Source organism: Salmo salar, chromosome 01, assembly GCF_965601325.2.
Source record: "Salmo salar chromosome 01, fSalSal1, whole genome shotgun sequence".
NCBI lineage: Eukaryota > Metazoa > Chordata > Actinopteri > Salmoniformes > Salmonidae > Salmo > Salmo salar.
In genome coordinates, this window is record NC_138291.1 from 29,961,550 (window position 1) to 29,987,685 (window position 26,136).

At 39.9% G+C, this 26,136-nt stretch overlaps 3 protein-coding genes across 8 annotated transcripts in view; 2 read left to right on the forward strand and 1 right to left on the reverse strand.

Moving 5' to 3' along the window:
• ubr1 (ubiquitin protein ligase E3 component n-recognin 1) overlaps positions 1-9,174 on the reverse strand; it is a 38,083-nt gene extending 28,909 nt beyond the window's left edge. The window contains exons 1-4 of the mRNA XM_014187517.3: positions 8,842-9,174; positions 7,672-7,931; positions 7,097-7,175; positions 6,856-6,966 (exon numbers count right to left, since the gene is read on the reverse strand). Of these exons, the coding sequence (XP_014042992.1) occupies positions 6,856-6,966; positions 7,097-7,175; positions 7,672-7,931; positions 8,842-8,886 (495 nt within the window). The 5' untranslated portion in view covers positions 8,887-9,174. The remainder of the gene's footprint in view (positions 1-6,855; positions 6,967-7,096; positions 7,176-7,671; positions 7,932-8,841) is intronic.
• A 375-nt stretch (positions 9,175-9,549) lies between these two features.
• On the forward strand, positions 9,550-20,449 carry LOC106596382 (ataxin-3). Of its 5 annotated transcripts, none has more exons than XM_014187704.3 (11): positions 9,550-9,654; positions 10,171-10,335; positions 10,429-10,473; positions 17,377-17,462; positions 17,590-17,656; positions 17,755-17,842; positions 17,942-18,077; positions 18,255-18,439; positions 18,642-18,798; positions 19,037-19,092; positions 19,192-20,449. In XM_014187704.3, exons 1-11 carry the CDS (start codon positions 9,631-9,633, stop codon positions 19,242-19,244), a joined length of 1,062 nt encoding a protein of 353 aa, XP_014043179.1. In that variant the 5' UTR covers positions 9,550-9,630; the 3' UTR covers positions 19,245-20,449. The 5 variants fall into 5 exon arrangements, with proteins under 5 accessions (XP_014043179.1, XP_014043213.1, XP_014043254.1 ...); XM_014187738.3 differs by having other exon boundaries at positions 18,255-18,424; XM_045716241.2 differs by lacking the exon at positions 9,550-9,654 and adding an exon at positions 9,891-9,909.
• A 139-nt stretch (positions 20,450-20,588) lies between these two features.
• Positions 20,589-24,823, forward strand: LOC106596263 (protein Z-dependent protease inhibitor). 2 transcript variants are annotated; one of them, XM_014187599.3, is made up of 5 exons: positions 20,589-20,724; positions 22,740-23,363; positions 23,856-24,132; positions 24,255-24,402; positions 24,537-24,823. In XM_014187599.3, the coding sequence occupies exons 2-5, from the start codon at positions 22,769-22,771 to the stop codon at positions 24,732-24,734; spliced, it is 1,218 nt and encodes a 405-aa protein (XP_014043074.1). In that variant the 5' UTR covers positions 20,589-20,724; positions 22,740-22,768; the 3' UTR covers positions 24,735-24,823. The 2 variants fall into 2 exon arrangements, with proteins under 2 accessions (XP_014043074.1, XP_014043116.1); XM_014187641.3 differs by having other exon boundaries at positions 24,255-24,393.
• Positions 24,824-26,136: the final 1,313 nt, after the last annotated feature.

Sequence of the window (26,136 nt, forward strand, 5' to 3'; positions counted from 1 at the left end):
CCATATTCCCAAGCATCTCCATGCAGTCAGACTTTGATTTTGTCCCACCAGGGCCAAAATAATATACCCCCTCTCTGAATGTCCGAGTGTGACCCCCTCCCCATGGGTTACTACAGCTAGTGTTGCCAGCACTGCCACTGCCCGGGTGGGGGCACCCCACTGGAATCCCCACTGGCAAGGTACAAGTTCGTCAAGGTTCTCATTAGCAGCTTTGAGAATTTCCTTGTATAGTATGCTCTCCCTTTAGGGGGCTTTGGCTTTGCAGGACCAACCCTGCCAAGCAGGCTTTTGTGTTCCAATTAGTTATATTTGAAGAAATATAGAAAAGCTCTATTTTTTGTTGAATTATTACAATCCATAACCAGGCTAGAATTGTGTTTCATTATTTTCCTCATCTATAAGAACTTCGTAATTTTTTTAAATAGACATGGAGTAGTCTTTGTGTCTCAGCTACTCGTTTCCCTTTTCATCTATTTTCCTTGAAAATTGGATACAGAACTTTACGCAGTCCTGCAATTTCCTTCGGAAACTGGTCATTCATGCCAATTTTGGTCCCAGCAAGTCTTTTACCCAGGCTTTTAACCATTATTTTATCTTTAAAAGAAGCAAATTTGGCAACGATTGGGCGTCCATACCTCTGCCCTCTCTGTCCGAAGCGGTGTACACGTTCGAGTTGGATTTTGTCGATAGAGAGCTTCAGATTTCACACGAAGCTAACTACAGATTTCAGGAACTTCTCATTTTTTCCTCTTGGATACCTGTAAGTACGAGATTCTCTCTCATGGATCTAGTCTGTAGGTCAAGTAAGGCTTCTCTCAGAACGGTGTTCTCCTTTTTAAGTTCATTCACTTCGGTTTCAATATTATTGACTGTCCCTTTTAGTTTGTTTGTATCTTTCCCCAATGTCGCACCTTTTTCATTACTCATCTCGAGGCTTGCCTTCAACTCTTATATCCTTACTGACTAATTCAAGTATACCCAGTTTGTAATTTATTGATTTTAACAAAATCGGTTTCGACCTTTACCATTCCCCGTGGTGAAAATATTAAATCGTCTGTGTCTGTAGAAGGGTCACGTTTTCATTTTGAAATAGGTTCCCGTCTTACTCTCCGTCATGTTTAGGTGTTGCTTGTTTTCGTAATATTTGTCGATAAATTTCTCTAGTCTTAAGATTTGTTTTGTTATCCAGATTGAAAGTCATCACCCACCAGATTGTGTAGTGCTAATATTTAGTCTAACTTACCGATATTGAATACTACGTTTTCATCTTGAGGTGCTCTACATAACTACGTTCAGTCTGTCATCTTCAGTCGGCCATTACCTACAACTCTGGTTGGACGTACTGCCATATTTACTAATCTCTTAACAAAAGAGGAAGACAAGACTAACTTCTAAACTGTACACTACATAATATGGCATAGACTAGGTTTGGACGATATACCGTTTCGAAATAGAGACGTTAGGGCTGCACGATCAATCGAATTCAGATCAAAATTGCAATACACATATCACAAGAGACTGCGATTATCTCCTTTCTTTGACACTACGTTAATACAAAAAAAATTAAAAATATGGTACCGCCTCCAAATGCGCTAGCCTCATTCAATCTCTAGATGCACAGAGGATGCTGACCAATAACAAGCAGGCTCTCTTACTTTGCATGGCATGCACACACTTGCCAATCACAAGCTTCCCCACTTAGAGTGCGCAGTTAGATGCTGGAAAGGGCTTCACATTGTGTCAGAAACATGAGTGCTGCTAGTGCCAACGAGACCACCGATTTGGTGACAAAGCCTCTTCAGTGGTATGGCAGAATTTCAGCAACAGGCAAACCGATGTCAACCAAATACAAGTGTTGTGGTGACAACACCACACATTTATTCAATCATTTGAAGAACCATTACCTACTTTATGACAATTGCATGGTGAAATGTTTATTTATTAACTGACAGGTGGCTGAGAGGCTTTTCTGCTATGTTAAGCAGGCATTGACTGCTGATACGTTTTTAAGTTTAACGCCCTACAAAAAAAACATCCCGCCTACACATACGTGATATCTTCTGTGATTTCTATCACAAACAAAGATATGATTCCTATTTATACAGTCAGGAAGGACGGCTTCAAGAACAGGATAAACACTGCTCATTTGGCTTGTCAACTAAAACACTCAAACTTCTACAGATGCACAATTGAGAGCGTCCTGTCAGGCTGTATCATTGCCTGGTACGGCAACTGCACCGCCCACAACCGCAGGGTTCTCCAGAGGGTGGTGTGGTCTGCACAACGCATCACCGGGGGCAAACTACCTGCCGTCCAGGACACCTACAGCACCAGATGTCACAATATGGCCAAAAAGATCATCAAGGACAGCAACCACCCGAGCCACTGCCTTTACGCCCCGCTATCATCCAGAAGGCGAGGTCAGTACAGCTGCATCAAAGCTGGGACCGAGAGATAGAAGCTGTTTTTCAATCTCAAGCTCATCAGACTTAAATTGCCATCACTAGTACAGAGAGGCTGCTGCCTAGGTACACAGACTTGAAATGATTGGCCACTTTAATAATTGGAACACTATAGTCGCTGTAATAAATGTTTACATATCTTGCATCACTCATCTCATATGTACATACTGTATTATAAACTGGGTGGTTCGAGCCCTGAATGCTGATTGGCTGACAGCCGTGGTATATCAGACCGTATACCACGGGTATGACAAAACATTTATTTTTATTGCTCTAATTACTTTGGTAACCAGTTTATAATAGCAATAAGTCACCTTGAGGATTTGTGGTATATGGCCAATATAACACGGCTAAGGGCTGTGTCCAGGCACTCCGCGATGCATCGTGCCTAAGAACAGCCCTTAGCCGTGGTATATTGGCCAAATATCACACCCCCTCGTGCCTTATTGCTTAATTCTATACTATCTACTGTATCTTAGTCTATGCCACTCTGACATTGCTCATACATACATTCATACACACACATACATACATACATACATACATACATACATACATACATACATAAACTTAATTCCATTCCTTTACTTAGATTTGTGTGTATTAGGCATTTGTTGTGAAATTGTTAGATATTACTTATTAGATATTGCTGCACTGTCGGAACTAGAAGCACAAGCATTTCACTAAACCTGCAATAACATCTGATAAAACGTGTATGTAATCAATAAAATGTGATTTGATAAACAAGCTGGACAGGAGATACAAAAGTATTGGGAGTTTCGTTCATTTGATCAGTCGTTTCATTCTCAACCAGGATTTCTATTAGAGGTCAACCGATTAATCGGAACGGCCAATTAATTAGGGCCGATTTCAAGTTCTCATAACAATCGGTATTTTTGGACGCCGATTTGGCCGCATTGAACTTATCTTAAACTTATCAATCATAATCACTAGTTAACTACACATGGTTGATGATATTATTAGTTTATCTAGCGTGTCCTGCGTTGCATATAATCGATGCAGTGCGCATTCGCGAAAAAGAACTGTCGTTGCTCCAACGTGTACCTAACCATAAACATCAATGCTTTTCTTAAAATCAATACACAAGTATATATTTTTAAACCTGCATATTTAGTTAATGTTGCCTGCTAACATGAATTTCTTTTAACTGTGAAAATTGTGTCACTTCTCTTGCACACAGAGTCAGGGTATATGCAACAGTTTGGGCCGCCTGGCTCATTGCGAACTAATTTGCCAGAATTATACGTAATTATGACATAACATTGAAGATTGTGCAATGTAACAGGAATATTTAGACTTATGGATGCCACCTGTTAGATAAAATACGGAACGGTTCCGTATTTCGCTGAAATAATACATGTTTTGTTTTCGAAATGATAGTTTCCGGATTCGACCATATTAATGACCTAAGGCTCATATTTCTGTGTGTTATTACGTTATAATTAAGTCTATGATTTGATAGAGCAGTCTGACTGAGCGATGGTAGGCACCAGCAGGCTCGTAGGCATTCATTCAAACAGCACTTTTGTGCGTTTTGCCAGCAGCTCTTCGCAATGCTTCAAGCATTGCGCTGTTTATGACTTCGAGCCTATGAACTCCCGAGATTAGGCTGGTGTAACCGATGTGAAATGGCTAGCTAGTTAGCAGGGTGCGCGCTAATACCGTTTCAAACGTCACTCGCTCTGAGACTTGGAGTAGTTGTTCCCCTTGCTCTGCATGGGTAACGCTGCTTCGAGGGTGGCTGTTGTCGATGTGTTCCTGGTTCGAGCCCATGTAGGAGCGAGGAGATGGACGGAAGCTATACTGTTACACTGGCAATACTATCATTTGTTTTTTTAACAGGACAATGACCCACAACACACCTCCAGGCTGTGTAAGGTACTATTTGATCAAGAAGGAGAGCGATGGTGCTGCATCAGATGACCTGGCCTCCACAATCACCCGACCTCAAACCAATTGAGATGTTTTGGGATGAGTTGGACCCAGCCAACAAGTGCTCACCATATGCTGGAAAAGCATTACAGGTGATGCTTGTTGAGAGAATGCCAAGTGTGTGCAAAGCTGTCAAAGGCAAAGGGTGGCTACTTTGAAGAATCTAAAATACATTTTGATTTGTTTAACAATTTTTTGGTTACTACATGATTCCTTACATGTTATTTCATAGTTTTGATGTCTACACTTTTATTCTACAATGAAGAAAATAATTTTTACTAAGAAAAACACTTGAATGAGTAGGTGTGTCCAAACTTTTGACTGGTACTGAAAATTGAAAAATGCACGTTTAAAAAAAGAACAGACGACTTTCAGTCGACCAAGATTTTTTTGTTGTTGTCGGGGACAGCCCTAAATTGGGACAGTGACATTTTCTGTTGTTTTGGCTCTGTACTCTAGCACTTTGGATTTGAAATGATAAAAATGACTATGAGGTTAAAGTGCAGACCGTCAGCTTTAAGGGTATTTTCCATCCATATTGGGTGAACCGTTTAGAAATTACAGCACTTTTTGTACGTAGTCCCCCTCATTTTAGGGGACCAAAATTACTGGGACAAATTCACTTGTGTATTAAAGTAGTCAAAGGTTTAGTATTTGGTTCCATATTCCTAGCACGCAATTATTACATCAAGCTTGTGACTCGACAAACTTGTTGGATGCATTTGCTGTTTGTTTTGGTAGTGTTTCAGATTATTTTGTGCCTAATATAAATTAATGGTAAATAATGTAGTCATTTGAGTAACTTTTATTATAAATAAGAATATAGTATGTTTTGTGATGGTAAGAGGTTAGCATGTCTTGGGGGTATGATATTTGTGCTTTTGTAACTTTCCTCATTATTCACGATTCATTCAGGACTATCCGAAATCCGACAGTAGGCTTCATGTTACGTTAAGGCACTGACTTATATTTCAATTATAATAATGATTGAGCCTACTTATACAATCATACGCTTCCTAATCCATCTGCAGTCTATGGCTGCCAGAATAAATAATTCACTTAGGTTATTTAATAACTCAATAGTCAAATAAGAAATCGGAACTAATGTTATTAATTAAATGAATAAGTGCTGTGCTTATAGCACACTATATTATGTTAAAAATGAATGATGTTTCATATGTAGGTATAATAATGATATCTATTATCATGTGTAACAATGTTAGAAAATATTTGTTTCATTTGGTTTTGTATTCAGTTAGCACAGTATGTATTAATTCATATGATCTCATTTTAAAGTGATGTTCTCTACCCTGACACCCAAGAAGACTCGAGGCTGTAATCGCTGCCAAAGGTGCTTCAAGAAAGTACTGAGTAAAGGATCTGAATACTTATGTAAATGTAATATTCAGTCATTTTTTTGTTTTATATAAATTTGCTTTGCCATTATGGGGTATTGTGTGTAGATTGATGAGGGGGGAAAAAATATGAATCAATTTTAGAACAAGCCTGTAACGTAACAAAATGTGGGGAAAAAGTCAAAGGGTCTGAATACTTTCCAAATGCACTGTAAGACCACAATCAGAAGTGTAGACTATCAAAAAGAACACAAACGTTATTCAACACATAGGCAAAATAACACATAGGTAGAGCTAGTCAGTTTGTCTGTTTATCAATTCTAGACACCATGTCACACTACCATGTCAAAACAGGGGATGTAATCTATCACTAGACATTAGGTCTGAGACATCACCCGCCTGAGAGCTTCCTTGTTTGAAACCCAGACAGTGTTGTCATGTGATGTGTCACTAAAAAGCTGCCTACAGGGCAGCGGCAGCCTTCAATAGAGGCACCTGCTGTTTACGGAAAGAGGCAATGAGCCACATGGGCCTTCTGTGTTTGCTCACCGCTCCTGATCTTATCAGAGGAAGGCCCAGTAATCTCAACACACTGGGTAAGGAAAGCCAGACAACACCTGGGCTGGGCTGCATAAGTAATCAGTACTCAACCACTTTTGTTTCATGACTGTTCACCACACTGTTCAATGACTTGAATGCCCCTCCATTTAGGCCTATTTATAATTGTTTCTTATCAAGATTATCAGCAAAAACCATTCCACGTTGATATGGAAACATGTTATATTATCATCCATCAACAATAAGTGGACCAAATTAAATAGAACGTCAGTAGACAGCCTTTATCTCATCCCCTTATTTTCCATAAGGCCTCTCTGCAACCACCCTCCTTCTGTCATTCCAGCTCTAATTTGTTTTGTGATGGAGGCTGACCAAGTGTCATTTTCCCAGACACTTTCTTGTTGAAGGCCAAAAGTGCATTCTCCAACTCAAGACAGGAAAAGGAGCACACTGAGGTCATCAACACAGAATGGAAAAATAAAATGTGACCCCCCCCCTTTCTCTCTTCCGGCTGTTATGAAACGCACCGTTTCCATGGCAGTGGCAGCCCCTGGGTCGTGTTTGGAGCAGCAGGGCCCAGTCTTCCAGGCCTCCAGATCCCCACAGTCACAGAACCCCCCTCCTGATGAAGCGTGCATCTATAAGAATCACACAACATCGAGGATCAGTAACGGACAGGGACAGCAGTTGAGATTTCACGAGATGTTATCAACACTTACATTAAACACTAAAACCATCCAAAAAAGCAAGTTTTAAATGGGAACCTACTTTATAACGATGGCCCTTGTGCACACTGTCCTGGAAGCAGTCCATGCACAGTACGCATGTGGGATCTATCGCACAGTCCCTGTAATCAGGCCCACAGGAGGTTAGAGTCGTAATTTGATCACACACATCTCAACAGTTGGCTCGAAAACACGCAGAGTCACACACTAAAATCTGATACAGAATTAACTTAACTATTAATTAGAGCCAGTTAGGCTAAGTACTGTAGTGTTGTAGTGTGTGAGGTGACCAAAAGGTAGGCCAATTAGGTAATACTAGAACTGTAGCTTTTGCAAATCAAGTCCAAATAACTATTTTGAAATATTTACATAGATTTTTGAACCACATTACTAGTCAAGTTTTTTTTTAATAACTCACCTTCAGAGCTTCTATCTAATCGGGTTGCTAAAAAGGTCAGTACGTTCATATGGTCAACAGATTCTTCATATTTCTGTTTCTTGACATGCCATTGCCTTACAACTACTGACTGAGTTGGTTCAGAAGTTATGAAACCTCTGTCTGATAAGCAGGTGTCTTAATGAGCATTGATGCATGACAATTAATAAGCTGGTTCTGACCTGCAGGAGTAGACAGTCTCCCCCTCCTTGAAGACACGTCCACAAAGCTGTGAGGAGGCACTGCCCTGCTGGAGCTTCTCCAGGCCGGCCTGAGGGTCCTCCCCGAACAGGAACCACTCCAGTGGCTGCAGAAGACGGCTCTGCACCACTTCCTCCTCCTCCTGAGAGTTGGACTCCACCTCCAGGCAGTAGATCTGTGGCACCTGCTCCACCACGAAGCAGAGCATCTCTGCCCCGCAGTCCGCAGCATCCCGCCATCTCTGCAAGACATGAGAGGGAGAAGAGCAACATCTGTGTTAAATGCACACTAAACGAGACTCTTTCTGCTTGAGGCAGCACACACACACACACACACACACACACACACACACACACACACACACACACACACACACACACACACACACACACACACACACACACACACACACACACACACACACACACACACAATAGTACATCAAAAGGCGGTCTTGAACTGCCTTCTTGAATGATAAAAACATCTTTGTTATACAGTGTTCTGACAAAAAGCATTAACCTAGCAAGCTCAAATTAAAACAAAACACACACTTTTTTTAAATAGGCAGTGTTTAGCCATAATTATGACTTTGTGGATGTGGTAACTCGTGACGACAGAGGCGAGATGGTCATGGCTAGAAAGAATACAGCTTGTCAAATTAACGTCACACACACACAATATAAGCTAACTTTAGTCACAGATCCTGACAACCAAGATTATCCGTTGCTGTGTGACAACGTAGCTAGCTAACTAACTACCACCAAGAACATCTGAACTAACGTTAGCTGTGTGAACACAATTCATAAGTAAAGTACCAGACATATCTTAACTAGATAGATAGATAGATAGATAGATAGATAGATAGATAGATAGATAGATAGATAGATAGATAGATAGATAGATAGATAGATAGATGCCCACAAAAATAGCATTCTTGCAACATTAGCTAGCTAGCTACAGTAGCTAGTAAATGTTGCTAACGTTAGCAGGTTAGCAAACTTGAAAAGGGGTGCGTAGAAGAGCGTCCACCAAGTAAAACGGGAACTAACTCAAATATCGTGTAAAACCATATCATCAGTAAAACATAAGATAGATCAAGACAATAAAATACGCGTGTAATTTACAGTAATTACATTTTGAGCATACCATACCTTACTGAGCTCCAGTCCGTTTAACGATGTTTCACCTTCCGCCATATTCCATTTGCCGTAAAACTGTTGATGCCAGGGGCTGAGACTGTGGGGAGACGTTTTGGAGTTATTTTTGCGACTGTCCTCGACCTCGCCTGGTCATGGCTAGAAGGGATTCAGCTTTTGTGAGATGTTACTTTTTGTAGCAGGTTAGGAGAATTAACGTAGCAGGATGCTTCGGTGAATGTTAGGGAAGGGGTTAGATTTAGCTAAAATGCAACACCTTTCAACGTTTGACGTTAATTTGACAAACGTTGTATTTTTTCGAGACGTGACCACCTCGCCTCTGTCGTCACTACTTACCACAGCCACAATGTCATACTTATGGCTAAACCACGCCTATTTAAACAAAAAAAATGTATTCTTAAAATCAGATTTTAAACTTAACCTTAAATTAAGACCAAAAAGCAAATGTTGCTTTCATGAAATGTTACTATATATTTAACCATTTTGACTGTGGTAACTAGTGACAACCCTTCACCTCTGAAACTTTGCTATGAAAATAAAGGCTAACTAGATATAATACACAGATTGTATTCATGAATCGAATTGTACACTAAGACGTTTATATTCTTGTTCATAGCTATCTGTATCACAAAACTCTAGCTAGCCAGTTGGGCAATTTGGCAAGTGTCAACAATAACAAACGAATACTGAGAGTTGATTGGCTGTTTCGTCCTGAACCCAGCAGGGTCGAAGGTAAGATCACATTCTTTGGTCAGAGTATGACGTTTAGTAGGACAATTAAACATGGAGTCCATCTTTCATGAGAAAGTAAGCTTGTCTGTTTTCTTTCGATTATTAAGTTCACCGTATGTGCATTCCGACCGTTTTAAAATAACTATGTTTGTTATCTAGCTAAATTGCACCAATTTACAGCTGAAGTATATCGAGGGTTTTGCCTTCTTTTTAGACAGCTTGTTAAATTATAGCTAGCTAACGTTAGTTCGTTGAATTATCTTTTTGTCCCAGTTTCCAACTTGTCTCAACTTTTACTAGAGCTGACTAGGGAACGTGATAACGTTAAACGTAAGTTAGCGAATTGCAAAATGCGCCCTCGATGCTTTGAACTGCTATACATGTGTGAATAAGCTAGCTAGCTACATGGCCTAATTATAGCTAGCTAGCTATAGTTTGCGTTGTTTCACTGGCGTAATTTCTGTAAATTAGCTGGCTAGTTAACGTTAGTTAATAAACTAGGTTACATATCTAGCTTCAGTAGCTGCTGTTGACAGATTTTCTAGCAGTCTGTGGTACAATTTTGATGTATGTATTCATTCTCATTTACAGCAAGAGGGCTCCCTGTGTGCTCAGCATTGCCTTAACAACCTTCTGCAAGGCGAGTATTTCACCCCCGTGGACCTGTCGTCCATCGCCCATCAACTGGATGAAGAGGAAAGGATGAGGATGGCGGAGGGTGGTATGGGTAGTGAGGAGTACAGAACCTTTTTACAGGTATGGGAGGGGTCTGGGGTTTATGATACATACAGTAGTTGTTTATTAGTAGCTTTTAGAATGTTCATGCTCTTTATTTGTGTGTATTTGCAGCAGCCATCTGGTAACATGGATGACAGTGGTTTCTTTTCTATACAAGTGAGTAACAAAGTGAACTATCATGTAGTATAAGGTGAAATAATGTATTCTGATCCTTATGATTACACTGTGTGTATGTGTATATACACACAATACCAGGCAAAAGTTTGGTCACACCTACTCATTCCAGGGTTTTAGTTTATTTTTGCTATTTTCCACATTGTAGAATAATAGTGAAGACATCAAAACTATGAAATAACACACATGGAATTATGTAGTAACCAAAAAAATTAAAACAAATCAAAATATATTTCAGATTCTTCAAAGTAGCCACCCTTTGCCTTGATGACAGCTTTGCACACTCTTGGCATTCTCTCAACCAGCTTCATGAGGTAGTCACCTGGAATGCATTTCAATGAACAGGTGTGCCTTGTTAAAAGTTAATTTGTGGAATCTCTTTCCTTCTTAATACATTTGAGCCAATCACTTGTGTTGTGACAAGGTAGGGGTGGTATACAGAAGATATCCCTATTTGGTATAAGACCAAGTCCATATTATGGCATGAACAGCTCAAATAAGCAAAGAGAAACGACAGTCCATCATTACTTCAAGACCCGAAGGTCAGTCAATCTGGAACATTTCAAGAAATGTAAAAGTTTCTTCAAGTGCAGTCGCAAAAACAATCAAGTGCTATGATGAAACTGGCTCTCATGCAGACCACCACAGGAAAGGAAGGTCCAGAGATACCTCTGCTGCAGAGGATAAGTTAATTAGTTACCAGCCTCAGAAATTGCAGCCCAAATAAATGCTTCACAGAGTTCAAGTAACAGACACAACTGTTCAGAGGAGACTGTGTGAATCGAATTGCTGCAAAGAAACCACTACTAAAGGACACCAATAAGAAGAAGATACTTTTTGGGCCAAGAAACACGAGCAATGGACATTAGACTGGTGGAAATCTGTCCTTTGGTCTGATGAGTCCAAATGTGATATTTTTGGTTCCAACTGCCGTGTCTTTGTGAGAGACAGAGTAGGTGAACGGATTATCTCCGCATGTGTGGTTCCCACCGTGAAGCATGGAGATGGTGTGGGGGTGCTTTGCTGGTGACACTGTCAATGATTTATTTAGAATTCAAGACACACTTAACCAGCGTGGCTACCACAGTGTTCTGCAGCGATACGCCATTCCATCTGGTTTGGGCTTAGTGGGACTGTCATTTGTTTTTCAACAGGACAATCACCCAAAAGACACCTCCAGGCTGTGTAAGGGCTATTTTACCAAGAAGGAGAGTGGAGTGCTGCATCAGATGACCTGGCCTCCACAATCACAAAACCAAATTGAGATGTTTTGGAATGAGTTGGACCGCAGATTGAAGGAAAAGCAGCGAACAAGTGCTCAGCATATGTAGGAACTGCTTCAAGACTGTTGGAAAAGCATTCCAGGTGAAGCTGGTTGAGAGAATGCCAAGAGTGTGCAAAGCTGTCAAGGTAAAGGGTGGCTACTTTGAAGAATCAAAAATATATTTTAAATTAACACTTTTTAGCTTACTATGTGATTCCATATGTGTTATTTCATAATTGTCTTCACTAATATTCTACAATGTAGAAAATACAAATAAAGAAAAAAACCTTGAATGAGTAGGTGTGTCTAAACTTTTGACTGGTACCATATATCCTTGCAACAATTTAATGTGTAAATCTAACCACCGTTTAGGCAGGTAGTGCCTTCAGGGTTACATAATGAATGCTTGAACCAGGTTAGTGCAGCCAATCAAATAACTTTTTATTTGTCACATGCGCCAAATACAACCGGTGTAGAGCTTACTGTAAAATGCTTACTTACAAGCCCTTAACCAACATTGTATTTATTTTAACCAACAATGCAGTTCAAGAAATGGAGTTAAGAAAATATTTACTGAGTAATCAAAAGATATAATAACAAGACGTAACTAATCTGTTACGTTACCAGCAAAAATATTGTAATCAGATTACAGATACTTTTTAAAAACTAGATGGTTACTTCGAGGATTACTTTTAAATTCAGAAAGGATGTTTGTGAATTTTGTTTTTGACACTTCTGGTTTTTCTCAATGACATTCAAATCAGCATTGGAAAAAAAGCGCAAGTTTTTAAGTTTGTTCCACCTGAGCGAGTCTGACCACAAGACAGAGACCACTATGATGACACACTAAATGTGTTTGATGGATTGCGGGAAAAGAGCAGGAATAGCTTGGACTGTAACCTACAAAAGCCTATGTCTTCCAATGGTGCACAGCAGGGGTGTAGTCTAAGGCAATATGGATTTCACTTATTATTGATTTCTACATAGCGCATTGTGAATCACACTGCTGCTCTACAGTATCATATAGCTATTTGCGCCTTACGGATTGTGGCTGTTCACAAATCTAAATGTGTATTTGAACCCATTAATGGTCGAATTCAGAAGTTTACGGTGCCTATTAGTCATTTAAACCAGTGGACAGCCAGTGAAAAATGCGCTCTTTCAACAGCTGCATAGTGTGGATCCAAGCCTATGGAATACAAGTGGGGCATTTATTGCTCAATCTTTTGCTGATTTTATTTTTTAATTTTTTACGTTTTTTTTTTAAAGAAAAATGAATCCATAGGCCGAATGGACACATGCTAAACTTGCACACTTTTGATTGACGTAAAGGGGCAATCTGTAGTTTCTTTAGACTTATAAATTATAAGCTTGTTTTATTTCAATGTTTGTAAACATTGTAAATGTAAATAAACCCCATATAGCCACATATGGTTAAAACAATAATGTTATATCATGGATGGTCAGTCCTTGCAGCCATAGCTCTGTCTATTTAATCTGAGAGTAGTTACATTTCTCCAGGCCGATCCCTCAGCTTTTTATCCAAATCAGGCGGGGCGACCGTTATTGTTTCATCTGTATTTGCCCTTTAAACAGCTGCATATTATCAAGATATCAAAGTGTCACCAACAAAAAGGGAAACAATAGGCCTAAGGCAAATGCAGCATATGGCATTCATTTTTCACATGTAAATAGCACCTTTCAGTAGTGCTCAAATCATGCCATTCCATAAGCGCAGCATTTATTTTTCAACTCGAATCAATGAGCTCAATCAGTCCTCCATGTCAACAAAATCATAAACAACGAGGAGGGGTGGCTAGTAAGTCCTTAGTTTTGGGGTACCTTGCCTCTTTGCTTGACATCATGGGAAAATCAAAAGAAATTAGCCAAGACAGCAGAAAAAAAAATGTAGACCTCCATGAGTCTGGTTCATCCTTGGGAGCAATTTCCAAATGCATGAAGGTACCATGTTCATCTGTACAAACAATAGTACGCAAGTATAAACACCATGGGACCAGGCAGCCGTCACACCGCTCAGGAAGGAGACGCGTTCAGTCTCCTAGAGATTAATGTACTTTGGTGCGAAAAGTGCAAATCAATCCCAGAACAACAGCGAAGGACCTTGTGAAGATGCTGGAGGAAACGGGTACAAAAATATCTATAGCCACAGTAAAACGAGTCCTATATCGACATAACCTGAAAGGCCTCTCAGCAAGGAAGAAGCCACTGCTGCAAAACCGCCATAAAAAAGCCAGACTACGGTTTGCAACTGCACATGGGGACAAAGATCGTACTTTTTGGAGAAATGTCCCCTGGTGTGATGAAACAAAAATAGAACTGTTTGGGCATAATGACCATCTTTATGTTTGGAGGAAAAAGGGGGAGGCTTGCGAGCCGAAGAACACCATCCCAACCGTGAAGCACGGGGGTGGCAGGCATCATGTTGTGGGGCTGCTTTGCCTGCAGGAGGGACTGGTGAACTTCACAAAATAGATGGCTTCATGAGGACAGAAAATTATGTGGATATATTGAAGCAACATCTCAGGACATCAGTCAGGAAGTTTAAAGCTTGGTCGCAAATGGGTCTTCCAACTGGACAATGACCCCAAGCATACTTCCAAAGTTGTGGCAAAATGGCTTAAGGACAACAAAGTCAAGGTATTGGAGTGGCCATCAGAAAGCCCTGACCTCAATCCTATAGAAAATGTTTGGGCAGAACTGAAAAGGCATGTGCGAGCAAGGAGGCCTACGAGCCTGACTCAGTTTCACCAGCCCTGTCAGAAGGAATGGGCCAAAATTCACCCAACTTATTGTGGGAAGCTTGTGGAAGGCTACCCGAAACGTTTGACCCAAGTTAACAATTTAAAGGCAATTTTAGTAGTGTTTTTTTTCTTTGTAGCAATTCAACGATGAAGGCCTGATTCACACAGTCTCCTCTGAACAGTTGTGTCTGATACTTGAACTCTAAAGCATTTATTTGGGCTGCAATTTCTGAGGCTGGTAACTAATGAACTTATCCTCTGCAGCAGAGGTAACTCTGGGTCTTCCTTTCCTGTGCTTTCTTCATGAGAGCCAGTTTCTTCATACCACTTGATGGTTTTTGCGACTGCACTTGAAGAAACTTTCAAAGTTATTAACATTTTCCGGATTGACTGACCTTCATGTCTTGAAGTAATGATGGACTGTTTCTCCTTGCTTATTTGAGCTGTTCTTGCCATAATATGGACTTGGTCTTTTACCAAATAGGGACATCTTCTGTATACCACACCTACCTTTTCACGACACAACAATTTGGCTCAAATGCATTAAGGAAAGAAATTCCATAAATTAACTTTTAACAATGCATACCTGTTAACCTCTCCGGGACGCTAGCGTCCCACCTGCGGTACACACTATCAACAGCCAGTGAAATAGCAGGGTGGCAAATTCAAAACGACAAATCTCATAATTGAAATTTCTCAAACATACAAGTATTATACACCATTTTAAAGATTCTCCTTAATCCAACCACAGTGTCCGATTTCAAAAAGGCTTTACGGCGAAAGCATAAAATTAGATTATGTTAGAACAGCGCCGAGACAAGAAAAACCACACAGCCATTTTCCAAGCAAGGAGAGGCGTCACAAAAACCAGAAATACAGCTTAAATTAATCACTAACCTTTGATCTTCATCAGATGACACTCCCAGGACTCAATGTTACAAAATACATGTATGTTTTGCTTGATAAAGTTCATATTTATATCCATAAACCCCATTTTACATTGGCGCATGATGTTCAGAAAATGTATTCCCACCAAAACTCCCGGTGAATGAGCACATCAATTTACAAAAATACTCATCATAAACGTTGATAAACTTTACAACAGTTATTGAAAGAATTATAGATATACTACTCCTTAATGCAACCACTGTGTCAGATTTTAAAATAGCTTTACGGCGAAAGCACATTTTTCAATATTCTGAGTACAGAGCTCAGCCATCAAAGCAAGCTATACAGTTACCCGCCAAGTTCTGGAGTCAACTAAACTCAGAATTAGTATTATAAATCTTCCCTTGCCTTTGCTGATCTTCGTCAGAAAGCAGTCCCAGGACTCCCACTTCCACAAGAAATACTCGAAATACTCCATATTTATGTCCAAATACCTCCGTTTTGTTCGCGTGTTCTGATCACTAATCCAAAGGCATTACGCGAGAGCGCAAAACTAGAGACAAAGTCAAATAGTTCCATTACCGTTCATAGAAACATGTCAAACGATGTTTACAATCAATCCTTAGGGTCTTTTTAACATAAAACTTCGATAATATTCCAAACGGACAATAGTGTATTCATTACAGAGGAAAAAGAAGGAGCGGCGTGCCAGGGTGCCTGTGCAGTAAACAACTCACAGGTCCCAGGCAGTCCACTGATTGACTGAGCTCCTATTCTCTGTCCAGTAACAGGAGACGCATGAAACAAGTTTCTGAAGGCTGTTGAAAGGAAGCCTTAGGAAGTGCAAAATGACCCCACAGACACTAGTTTCGATAGGGATTAGATAGAAAAACTACAAGTCACTTACTGGTTGGGTTTTTTTCTCGGGTTTTTGCCTGCCATATGAGTTCTGTTATACTCACAGACATCATTCAAACAGTTTTAGAAACTTCAGAGTGTTTTCTATCCAAATCTACTACTACTATGCATATCCTACCTTCTCGGCCCGAGAAGCAGGCAGTTTAATTTGGGCACGCCTTTCATCCGGACGTCAAAATACTGCCCCCTATCCTAGAGAAGTTAATTGAAATGCATTCCTGGTGACTACCTCATGAAACTGGTTGAGAGAATGCCAAGAGTGTGCAAAGCTGTCAAGGCAAAGGGTGGCTACTTTGAAGAATCTCAAATATAAAATATATTTTAATTTAACACTTTTTTGGTTACTACATGATTCCATATGTGTTATTTAATAGTTTGTCTTCACTATTCTACAATGTAAAAAATAAAGGAAAACCCTGGAATGAGTAGCTGTGTCTTAACTTTAGACTGGTACAGTAGATCCTGGATGGCAGGAATCTTGGCCCCTGTAATGTATTGGACAGTACACACTACCCTCTGTAGCGCCTTACGGTCGGATGCCGAGCAGTTGCCATACCAGGTGGTGATGCAACCGGTCAGGATAATCTCAATGGTGCAGCTGTACAACATTTTAGGATCTGGGGACCCAAGCCAAATCTTTTCAGTCTCCTAAGGGGAATAAGGTGTTGTCATGCCTTCACGACTGTCTTGGTGTTTTTGAACCATGATAGTTCGTTGGTGATGTGGACATCAAGGAACTTGAAACTCTTGACCCGCTCCACTACAGCCCGTCGATGTGAATGGGTGCGTGTTCGGTCCTCCTTTTCCTGTAATCCACAATCAGCTCCTTTGTCTTGCTCACGTTGAGGGAGAGGTTGTTGCCCTGGCACCACACTGCCAGGTCTCTGTGATCTCCTCCCAATGAACACCGTGAGGGGGGTGTCACAGTAATTGGGGTAGTGAGGGATGAACAAAAACTATTTTTTTTTTACTGTTACGAAGTAAATAGATTACAATATGTCAAGATTACCTCTTGATGACACTGACAACTTTATTATGTGGTCTCACCATCAGGTTATCAGCAATGCATTATCAGTGTGGGGTTTGGAGCTGATCCTCTTCAACAGCCGAGAGTACCAGAGCCTTATGATAAACCCAATGTAAGAACCCTGTGGATGTGATACAAATCATCATAACCTTTGTATGAAGTTGTTTGTTTTCTATCTTGAAATTTCACTTTTCACACATGGTCTATCAAATTTGAAATAATGTTCTTTCCTGTTTCAGAAATGAAAAGGCATTCATATGCAACTACAAGGAGCACTGGTTTACAATACGAAAACTTGGCCAACAGGTATAAATTGCGATTTTTACTATTTATAATTGATTTCCCTTCAGACATTTTGGGCCAGTTGATATAGCCAGCTGATTTAACCAGATTTGTCATTGCAGTGGTTTAATTTGAATTCATTGTTGACTGGACCAGAGCTTATATCAGACACATACCTAGCCCTCTTCCTTGCACAGTTACAACAAGAAGGTAAAAGAACCTGATATGTTCATATTTTTTAGTGTTTACATTTTTGTGCTGTTGATTTATCAAAGTTAGCTTGTTGGTCAAAGGCCTGTCTTCTTGTAGGGTATTCCATATTTGTGATCCGAGGAAATCTCCCGGAGTGTGATGCAGAGCAGATTCTGGGGATCATGAAGGTGCAGCAGCAACAGAGACCCAAGCTGATTGGAGAGGATGAGGCTCAGTCGAGTAGTGGCATGGGGTAAGAGGAAGAGGCCTCCAGAGTGACAGTAGTTTTCGCCAAACCCCAAATTACCACCATTTCCTCATACTGTCAGATTCATGCAGCATCTTGAACTTTAACCTCTAGAGTCATTAGTTGGTAAGGGGAGAGAATGAACCCCTTTGAGACACTGACAATGCTTTTCACCCTGAGCAGTAGATCATCAGGGCAGGGTAGTGTGCTGGAAGCAGGCCCTGGTGTGGTAGAGGGGGTGGTGGATGAGGATGAGGAGGAGCTGAGGAAGGCCCTGGCCCTGAGTAGACAGGGAATGGAGGTGGAGGATGAAGAGGCTGATCTTCGCAGGGCCATACAGCTCAGCATGCAGGGTAAGGCTTTATTGGGTAAGCAACCGTAACAAAATCACACACACACACACACACACACCACACACACAACCGCTTTGATACATATCCTGGTTTAGACCTGTGTATATAAACAGACTGCTAACAAATTCATTATTGAATTTGCACCATGTATGGCAATATGATAAAAGTATCCCCAAACTAACACTAAAATGAGTAATTTGTCTGTGTGTCTGGCTAGGGGCAGTAATGAGCAATACGTCAATGCCAAAAGGGGGACTTGTTGCTAAAACGACATCGTCCGGCCAGGCACCAGGGAGTACTACAGGAGGAGCACCTCTGAGTGAGAAACTCTCAGCTGAGGAACTGCGACGGAGGAGACAAGCCTACTTTGACAGGTAAGCACTGCATCATCTGGAATATTTATTATTCTGTGTGTGTGTGTGTGTGTGTGTGTGTGTGTGTGTGTGTGTGTGTGTGTGTGTGTGTGTGTGTGTGTGTGTGTGTGTGTGTGTGTGTGTGTGTGTGTGTGTGTGTGTGTGTGTGTGTGTGTGTGTGTGTGTGTGTGTGTGTGTGGTTCCAAAAAATAACCAGACTAGCCAACGCTAACCTGTAGATCCACTGTTTACCATACAGACAGTCCCAACAGCTGGCTCAGCCCACTTCACCTCAACAACCAACAGAAAGCACAGGTAAGGGGGAAATGGCCCAGCTGCAGCTGATAGTAATATGTTGAGCTAATAGGTTGAGACTTAAACTCTGAGCATCCTCCCTTCCCTCACATTTTCCAGGATCCGGGAAGAGTGGCACAGAGGAAGATGCACAAGCCAAATGCAGCCAGTGAGGTGGAGGGTGCTCCAGGAAAAGCCTACGTTGACTACTACCTGCCTCGACTGGTACCTCCTTCATGGGGCAGCCTTACCCCCTCCTCTAACCCTTCCCATAAGCGAACGTATAGCCGGTCAGAAGGCTGGCACACCTCCCTTGGCTAGTTCGCTGACAGGTTGTAGAGAAGAGAATAACAACAAAGAATAAATAAAAGGTGCTAGTCTACCCTAACACAGACTTGAACCTGAGGCCGGGAAGAGCGACGATAAAGAATTAAAATGCAGTTATTCCAAGTCTGTGATGGCTTTTCTACCACAGCGCCTTGTATTTCTAATTTGTGGTTTGTTTTTTATTCCTACGCTTGTTGTTTTCCGCTGGGAGGGGTCTTAATGGAGCCTACCGTGCCGAGGTGTGTTTGGTGGGTGGATGGGCAAAATGGTGAGGTGTGTTACGAGAGAGGAAACCAAGAATTACCTAGGATAATCCTCTAGCCTTCAGTATGGGAGTGCTACATGGGACCACTAGTTCAATAGAGGTAGAGACCATGATAGTCCCTTGCCTTCTTTCACTTGGGTCTTGTAAGTGGTCACCCCCCCCCCCCCCAAAATCATAAAATAATAGATTTATATCCAGTAGTGAGGTGAATTCATTTTTAGCTGTATTACTGCATCTTCTAAAGAAACATATATATATATATATATTTTAAAGGGCTGATCCGACTTGCCCTAGCTAGTTAATTAACCACCACCCTGGTTTAAACTCCTTAGTCATGGTTTTGTCATTTTTTATTATTTCTTTTGAAGTAGTATAGACACGCTATTTTAATACAGTGATAACATGATCAATGCTGTTTACAATTATCGTATTTACGTGGAATTTTCCGGTTTGGATGCGCTAATCCAAAGCATGTATTACACATCCCATGTAGAGTTTGAGCTGTGCTCAAAGTTGACTTCTCTGGAAATTCCATGATTTCATTCCCTTTTTCTTGAAATTGTTCTTGTTTTATTTGAGAGCTAAATTTGAACTAGAGTTGCGGTGCCACAATGCTTTTAGTTTTTTTAATGATTGCATCAATTTCACTTCTTGATATTCTTCAATAGGCACTAAACAATCAGATGTTTGTTATACTCCACATCACCATTTTATTACATCATTCTCTTTCATTTGCTGTATCTAAAAGTTCTCTTTCCAGGAATAAAATATTTGCTCCTACTGAAATCTTCTGGAATCTTCCTTCATTGATCTATGGCTGAATTGTTTAATTACATCCTTGTCCTAATTTAAGTTGAATCATGTCCACCTTTCAAAGTGGGTACATCAATTGTCAGTACCAAATTTGCTTTCATTTGGAAAGAAACTAAAATAAGACTACCAGTTTGAGTAAACCTAACCCATGGTTAATAGATAACCCTGAAGGCACACTTACACTTTGTCTCCCCAAATAGTAGATGGAGTGTTTTGACAAAATACCTTTCTGATAGCCAGGCTGAAAGGTAGGTCTGTTTTTGAGATGTATGCAACTATTTGTAAGAATATGTATATACAGTGTTGCATGTATTGTTGAGAGTTGTTATTTGCGAGTTGTGATGTTGAAGCCCCCTAAATAGCTAACAAAATTAGCTGACATTCGTTCTGAAATTACTAAATATAAGTTTTTCCTTACTGTCTTAAGTGTACTTTTTATTTGAGCTCTGATGCAATGCATTGATCACCAAACAAATATCTTGCCATTTGTCTAGAAGACTTGTAAACATGACGTACTGTGAAGTCCAAAAGTATTTGAACAGTGACACATTTGTTGTTTTGGCTCTGTACTCCAGCACTTTCGATTTGAAATAAATAATACTTTGAGGTTAAACTGCAGCCTGTCAGCTTTAATTTGAGGGTATTTCCGTCTATATTGGGTGGGCAGCACTTTTTTTTTTACATAGTCCCCCCCCCCCCCCCCCCCATTTTTGGGAACAAAAAGTGTTTGGACAAATTCACTTATGTATAAAAGTAGTCAAAAGTTAAGTATTTGGACCCATATTCCTACCACGCAATGACTACATCAAGCTTGTGACTCTACAAACTTGTTGGATGCATTTGCAGTTTGTTTTGGTTGTGTTTCAGATTATTTTGTGCTCAATGGAAATGAATGGTAAATAATGTAATTGTCATTTTGTAGTCTATTTTATTGTAAATAAGAATAGAATATGTTTCTGAACACCTAATTGTGAATAATGATGAGTGAGAAAGTTACAGAGGCACAAAGATCATACCCCCAAGACATGCTATCCTCAAACCATTATCTATAATGGGATGTTAGAATTTTGGGGGTGGGTTATGAAAATAATGCTTCTGTCACTCAATGTTAGTCACGGTTCATTCATGATTATCCGTAATCAAGGTAGCATCCGCATTAAAGTAGAAGTGTTAATAAACATTCTATTACGAAAGTGACTCAAATGACAATACTTTAGGGCAGAGTGGTTGGTGTAAGTTGAGACACCTTTGTTTCTGGGAAACTATGTACAAAATTATAGGAAGAGGTCATCATTTTATGGAATCTGTGGAAGAAAGCAAGTTAGGTAAAAAGTTAGGTTATTCAAATACATTTCATGATGCTGGTATCTAAATCAAAGTAGATCATTTTAAGATTGTTCTATACGTCAGTTGAGGTTTCTATAAGCTTCAATATGAGGTCCTAAACCTAACATGAAAGTGCATCCTAGAAGCTGTGTGGACTAATATAGTGAAAATGTTTGCCTTGTAAGTTAAGCCAAGGGTTATGTGGTAAGTTGAAGTGTTTTCTTCCCAGGCGTAATGCAAGGCATTATCACTGGGATACAACAGGGCTTGGTCTATTTTTAAAGTGTTTCAAAAAGTACTAAGTATTTCTTAGGTGTTAAGCCTGTGTTAAAAGATGCTTAAATGATTAAAAGACACAAAGTGATTCTGATTGTGTTGAATTGTGTTTGGGAAATAAAGATAGACATGGTTTTAAAATGGTAGTGGTAATATTTAGTTCACTACGGAAATGTGTAGGTGGCTGGGGGTAAATTGTGCCAAGAGACCACTTTTTTTGGACAAGCTATGTTTTCAAAATGAATGTTTACATGAATTCTGATTATTTTAAGGGATACACAACATCCTGAAATATATGTCGATATATTTGTTATAAAGAATACTATATTTACCTTGATGGAGTGATGTTGAATGTAAAAAATGGTTCAGTTTACCCCACTCACCCCTATTTACCATTCATTTCTATTGAGCACAAAATAATCTGAAACACAACCAAAACAAATAAGTATGTAGAGTCACAATCTTGATGTAGTCATTGCGATAAGTGAATTTGATCAAATATGTTTAGTTCCCTAAAATGGGGGGACTATGTACAAAAGTGCTGTAGTTTCTAAATGGTTCATTCATATAATATACATTTCAATGTGTTGGAGTACAGAGAAAAAACAAAAACATTTCACTGTCAAAATTCTTTTGGACCTCACTGTAAATACTATTGCAGGTTGTGATCACATAACTCATCAAAGAACTATGATGATGAAGGTGGGACTCCTTTTCCTCCTGACCCATGTCTGGACCCTCACCCCTGTCTACCAAACTCAAGAGCAGAGCCCCAACATCACAGACCTGACCTTCAAGAACATGGACTTTGCCATGAATCTCTACAGGAAGATTGCTGGTTACCATGATAATAACATATTTTTCTCACCCCTGAGCATATCCACAGCTTTTGCGACCCTCTCCATGGCAGCACAGGGTCCCACACGAGACCAGATAGTGAAGGGGCTCAACCTAGCCCACCTAGATCGGGACAAGCAACCAGACATCATTCCAGAACTCTTCCAGCAACTCCAAGGGAACATCACACAAGATGAATCATTGAAACTGGACCAGAGCACCACCTTCTTTGTTTGCCTAAAGTTTGAGGTAGAGAGTGACTACAGTGACCAGATCAAGAAATTCTTCAACGCTGATATCAACAATGTGGACTTTGCAAATACAAAAGCTAGCGTTTCCATGATCAATGACTACATAATGAGAAAGACTGATAACAGAGTCAAGGAGATGGTGTCTGACTTGGATCCACTTACTCAACTTATGCTCATCAACACCATTTTCTTTCGGGGTGAGCAGCTATGTCATGCATTCTCTGAATTTAACAGTTCCACTGTAACACTTAAGAAACGTTACATTTGACTTGATTACTTTTAGTTTTCACTTGTGTCTATCATAATTGCATCCCATCAGTATATCTTATTTCAAGATGTTGTGTTTTACATTTCACTTTCAAATTTTAATTGCATTGGCTAAAATGCAACAATAACACTTCCCACTGGGCAAAAACTGGTTGAGTCAACATTGTTTCCATGTCATTTAAAAAAATTTTAAAAATGCAATATGATGACATTGAATCAACGTGGAAAACTGATTGGATTTACAAAAAGGCCCTTTTTTTACCCAATCTATTGGCATTGTGACATTTTTTGGTTGATTTCACGTTAAATTCACATTAGTTGACACCCAATCAAATTTAAATAAAAAATAGACATTGAACTGACGTCTGTGCCCAGTGGGTTTTGCTTTCCAATAAATATGCTTTGTCATATTTGGAATTTAGGTGAATGGCAGATGCCCTTCAATCCCAACCACACAGAAATTCAACGCTTCTATATTGACAACTACAATATTGTCCAGGTGCCTATGATGTTAAGAATGGAGGATAAGTTCTATACAATGGACGACTTTTCCCTGAATGCCAAGGTGCTGAAGCTGCCGTACCGAGATGGTGTTTCAATGCTTATCCTGCTACCCAACAAAGGCCTGGATTATACCACAATAGATGATGAGATCACAGCTGAGAGATTCCTCAACTGGATAAAAAATCTGAAAGAAAGGTAAACAGAAAGCGTCATGTGTATTTTGTGGTGAAACATTGCAAAATTCCATAGGTTTTCTAAGAGGTGTTTCGTATTGAATACCAGTTCTCCTATGTATGAAAGTTCCTTGTTTTGTAAAGGAAACTAGAAGTTCAACTGCCCAAGTTCAAGATGGAGCAATCCTACGCCATGCACAACATCCTACCAGATTTGGGTATATCCAGTATCTTCCATGACACCGCTAACCTCACTAAATTGAGCAAAGACCCAGGCCTAAAGGTATCTGAGGTCAGTTCTTGGATTAACAGGCCAAACTTGCCTTAACCAATTTCCATCTGTATCAATTGAGAAATGCATAACTTTATTACTCACTGTGGATAAATAACAAATAACATATTATTGCAATGATAATGTGGTTCCAGGTGTTGCACAAGGCAGTGATCGAGGTGGATGAGAGAGGCACCACTGCAGCCGCTGCCACAGAAAGCGGCATTATTGGATACTCCTTACCCTCTTCCTTCATCGTCAACCGACCCTTCTTATTTTTTATCTACCATGAGGCCACTAACAGCTTGTTGTTCATGGGCCGAGTGACTGACCCCACCAAAAACGGAGTCTAATGAGTACAGTGCATTTGGTGCCTGGAGAGGTGTTGTACATGTAATATGTTTCATTTGTATGTATTAAAGGTGAACAGATATTCATTCAACTGGTTTGGGGATCTTCCTAATATAGACTAACAATAACATGAACATTTCGATCCTGAATCCATGAATCACATATTGTCCTAGAAATTAAGCAAATATGACCAACATTCCATAACTCAGACTCACATTCCAGCAAGAATCTCTGCTCAAGCTGAGTGGTTACCAATGACTGTATATGACCCTGGTAGTTACTAATAATGTTTTTCAAACCACGTGATCACAATGTGGGGTGGCAGGAAACTTATTACAGACTTCCTGGCTGGCTGGTACTGTTGGGCCTTGCAGTCGGTGGAGGAATCAAGCTGGACAGAGTAGTTATTTGCTCTGACTCGTTCAGTATTGATGCGCCTGCAGTCCTTTAGCTCCTGTAGCAGACAAGACCTGGGGCCTGTTGCACAAAACTAGGATAAGGGATTAAGCCAGGATATCTTGGTGATCCTGGCTCAATTGATCCGTAATCCGGTTGCACTAAAGATGGATAGGGGGCAGGAGGATATGTTATGGTATAAATTACCATGGAGATTTATTCTGTGGAGCTAGCCTGCTCCAGACCAGGCTAAATTCCAGGATCTATTTAATCTCATCCCTAATGTCAGTCAGCAGTCACCACAAATGGAAACCAATAGTTATTTCACTGCTCACTATACATTGTTATCACATAACTAGACCCACTGTCATTATTTAAACGTTTGTGATCATTAATTTCAATGATTTTGGATAAAAAATAATTTTTAGATTATGTTGCTATCATTAGATAATTTACAGTTTCCCATAGACTATAAGGCTATATATAAAATGATAGAATATTAGGGCCACAGAGGGGAAAAAAACACAAGTAATAATATTGTAACCGGTTGTTTTAAAGGAGGACAGTTGTTAAAATGACAGATGTGGGGCATTTCGTGAAATTGTACTTCAGTATGGTTTCATAAACAAAGACATGCTGATGTGCCAGAATATTAAGTATCACATTGTCATAAGTATCAAAACTGTAAAAACAATATGTAGCTTTTCTGCAGAAAGAACCAGCCTCATAAATTTATGACTTTATCCTTTTTCTTCAGTGTGGCCCTAGTACTCTGTCATATAAACAAATACACATTCCATATGAATATAAAAACACAATGTGTAACATTATGTTCCTTTATTGAATAAGGACAAAACAAAGCAGGTAAACCATCAGCTCCTTTCGAAACTGAAGTCACAGTGACTACAAGATGGAAAGCACAGAATCCAAGCATATTATACAAAATGATACATACACATTCAAAGGTCTGTATATAACACACCCTGCATGTCTGCACACTAAAATAAA

Bases quoted from the DNA above. Each gene is read 5' to 3' on its own strand.
- LOC106596263 (XM_014187599.3), top strand. From the start codon at position 22,769: ATGATGATGAAGGTGGGACTCCTTTTCCTCCTGACCCATGTCTGGACC. The intron at 23,364-23,855 runs GTGAGCAGCTAT...TTTGGAATTTAG, and splicing joins CAACACCATTTTCTTTCGGG to GTGAATGGCAGATGCCCTTC. The intron at 24,133-24,254 runs GTAAACAGAAAG...TGTTTTGTAAAG, and splicing joins ATAAAAAATCTGAAAGAAAG to GAAACTAGAAGTTCAACTGC.
- LOC106596382 (XM_014187704.3), top strand. From the start codon at position 9,631: ATGGAGTCCATCTTTCATGAGAAA. The intron at 17,843-17,941 runs GTAAAAGAACCT...GTCTTCTTGTAG, and splicing joins TGCACAGTTACAACAAGAAG to GGTATTCCATATTTGTGATC. The intron at 18,440-18,641 runs GTAAGCAACCGT...GTGTCTGGCTAG, and splicing joins GCAGGGTAAGGCTTTATTGG to GGGCAGTAATGAGCAATACG.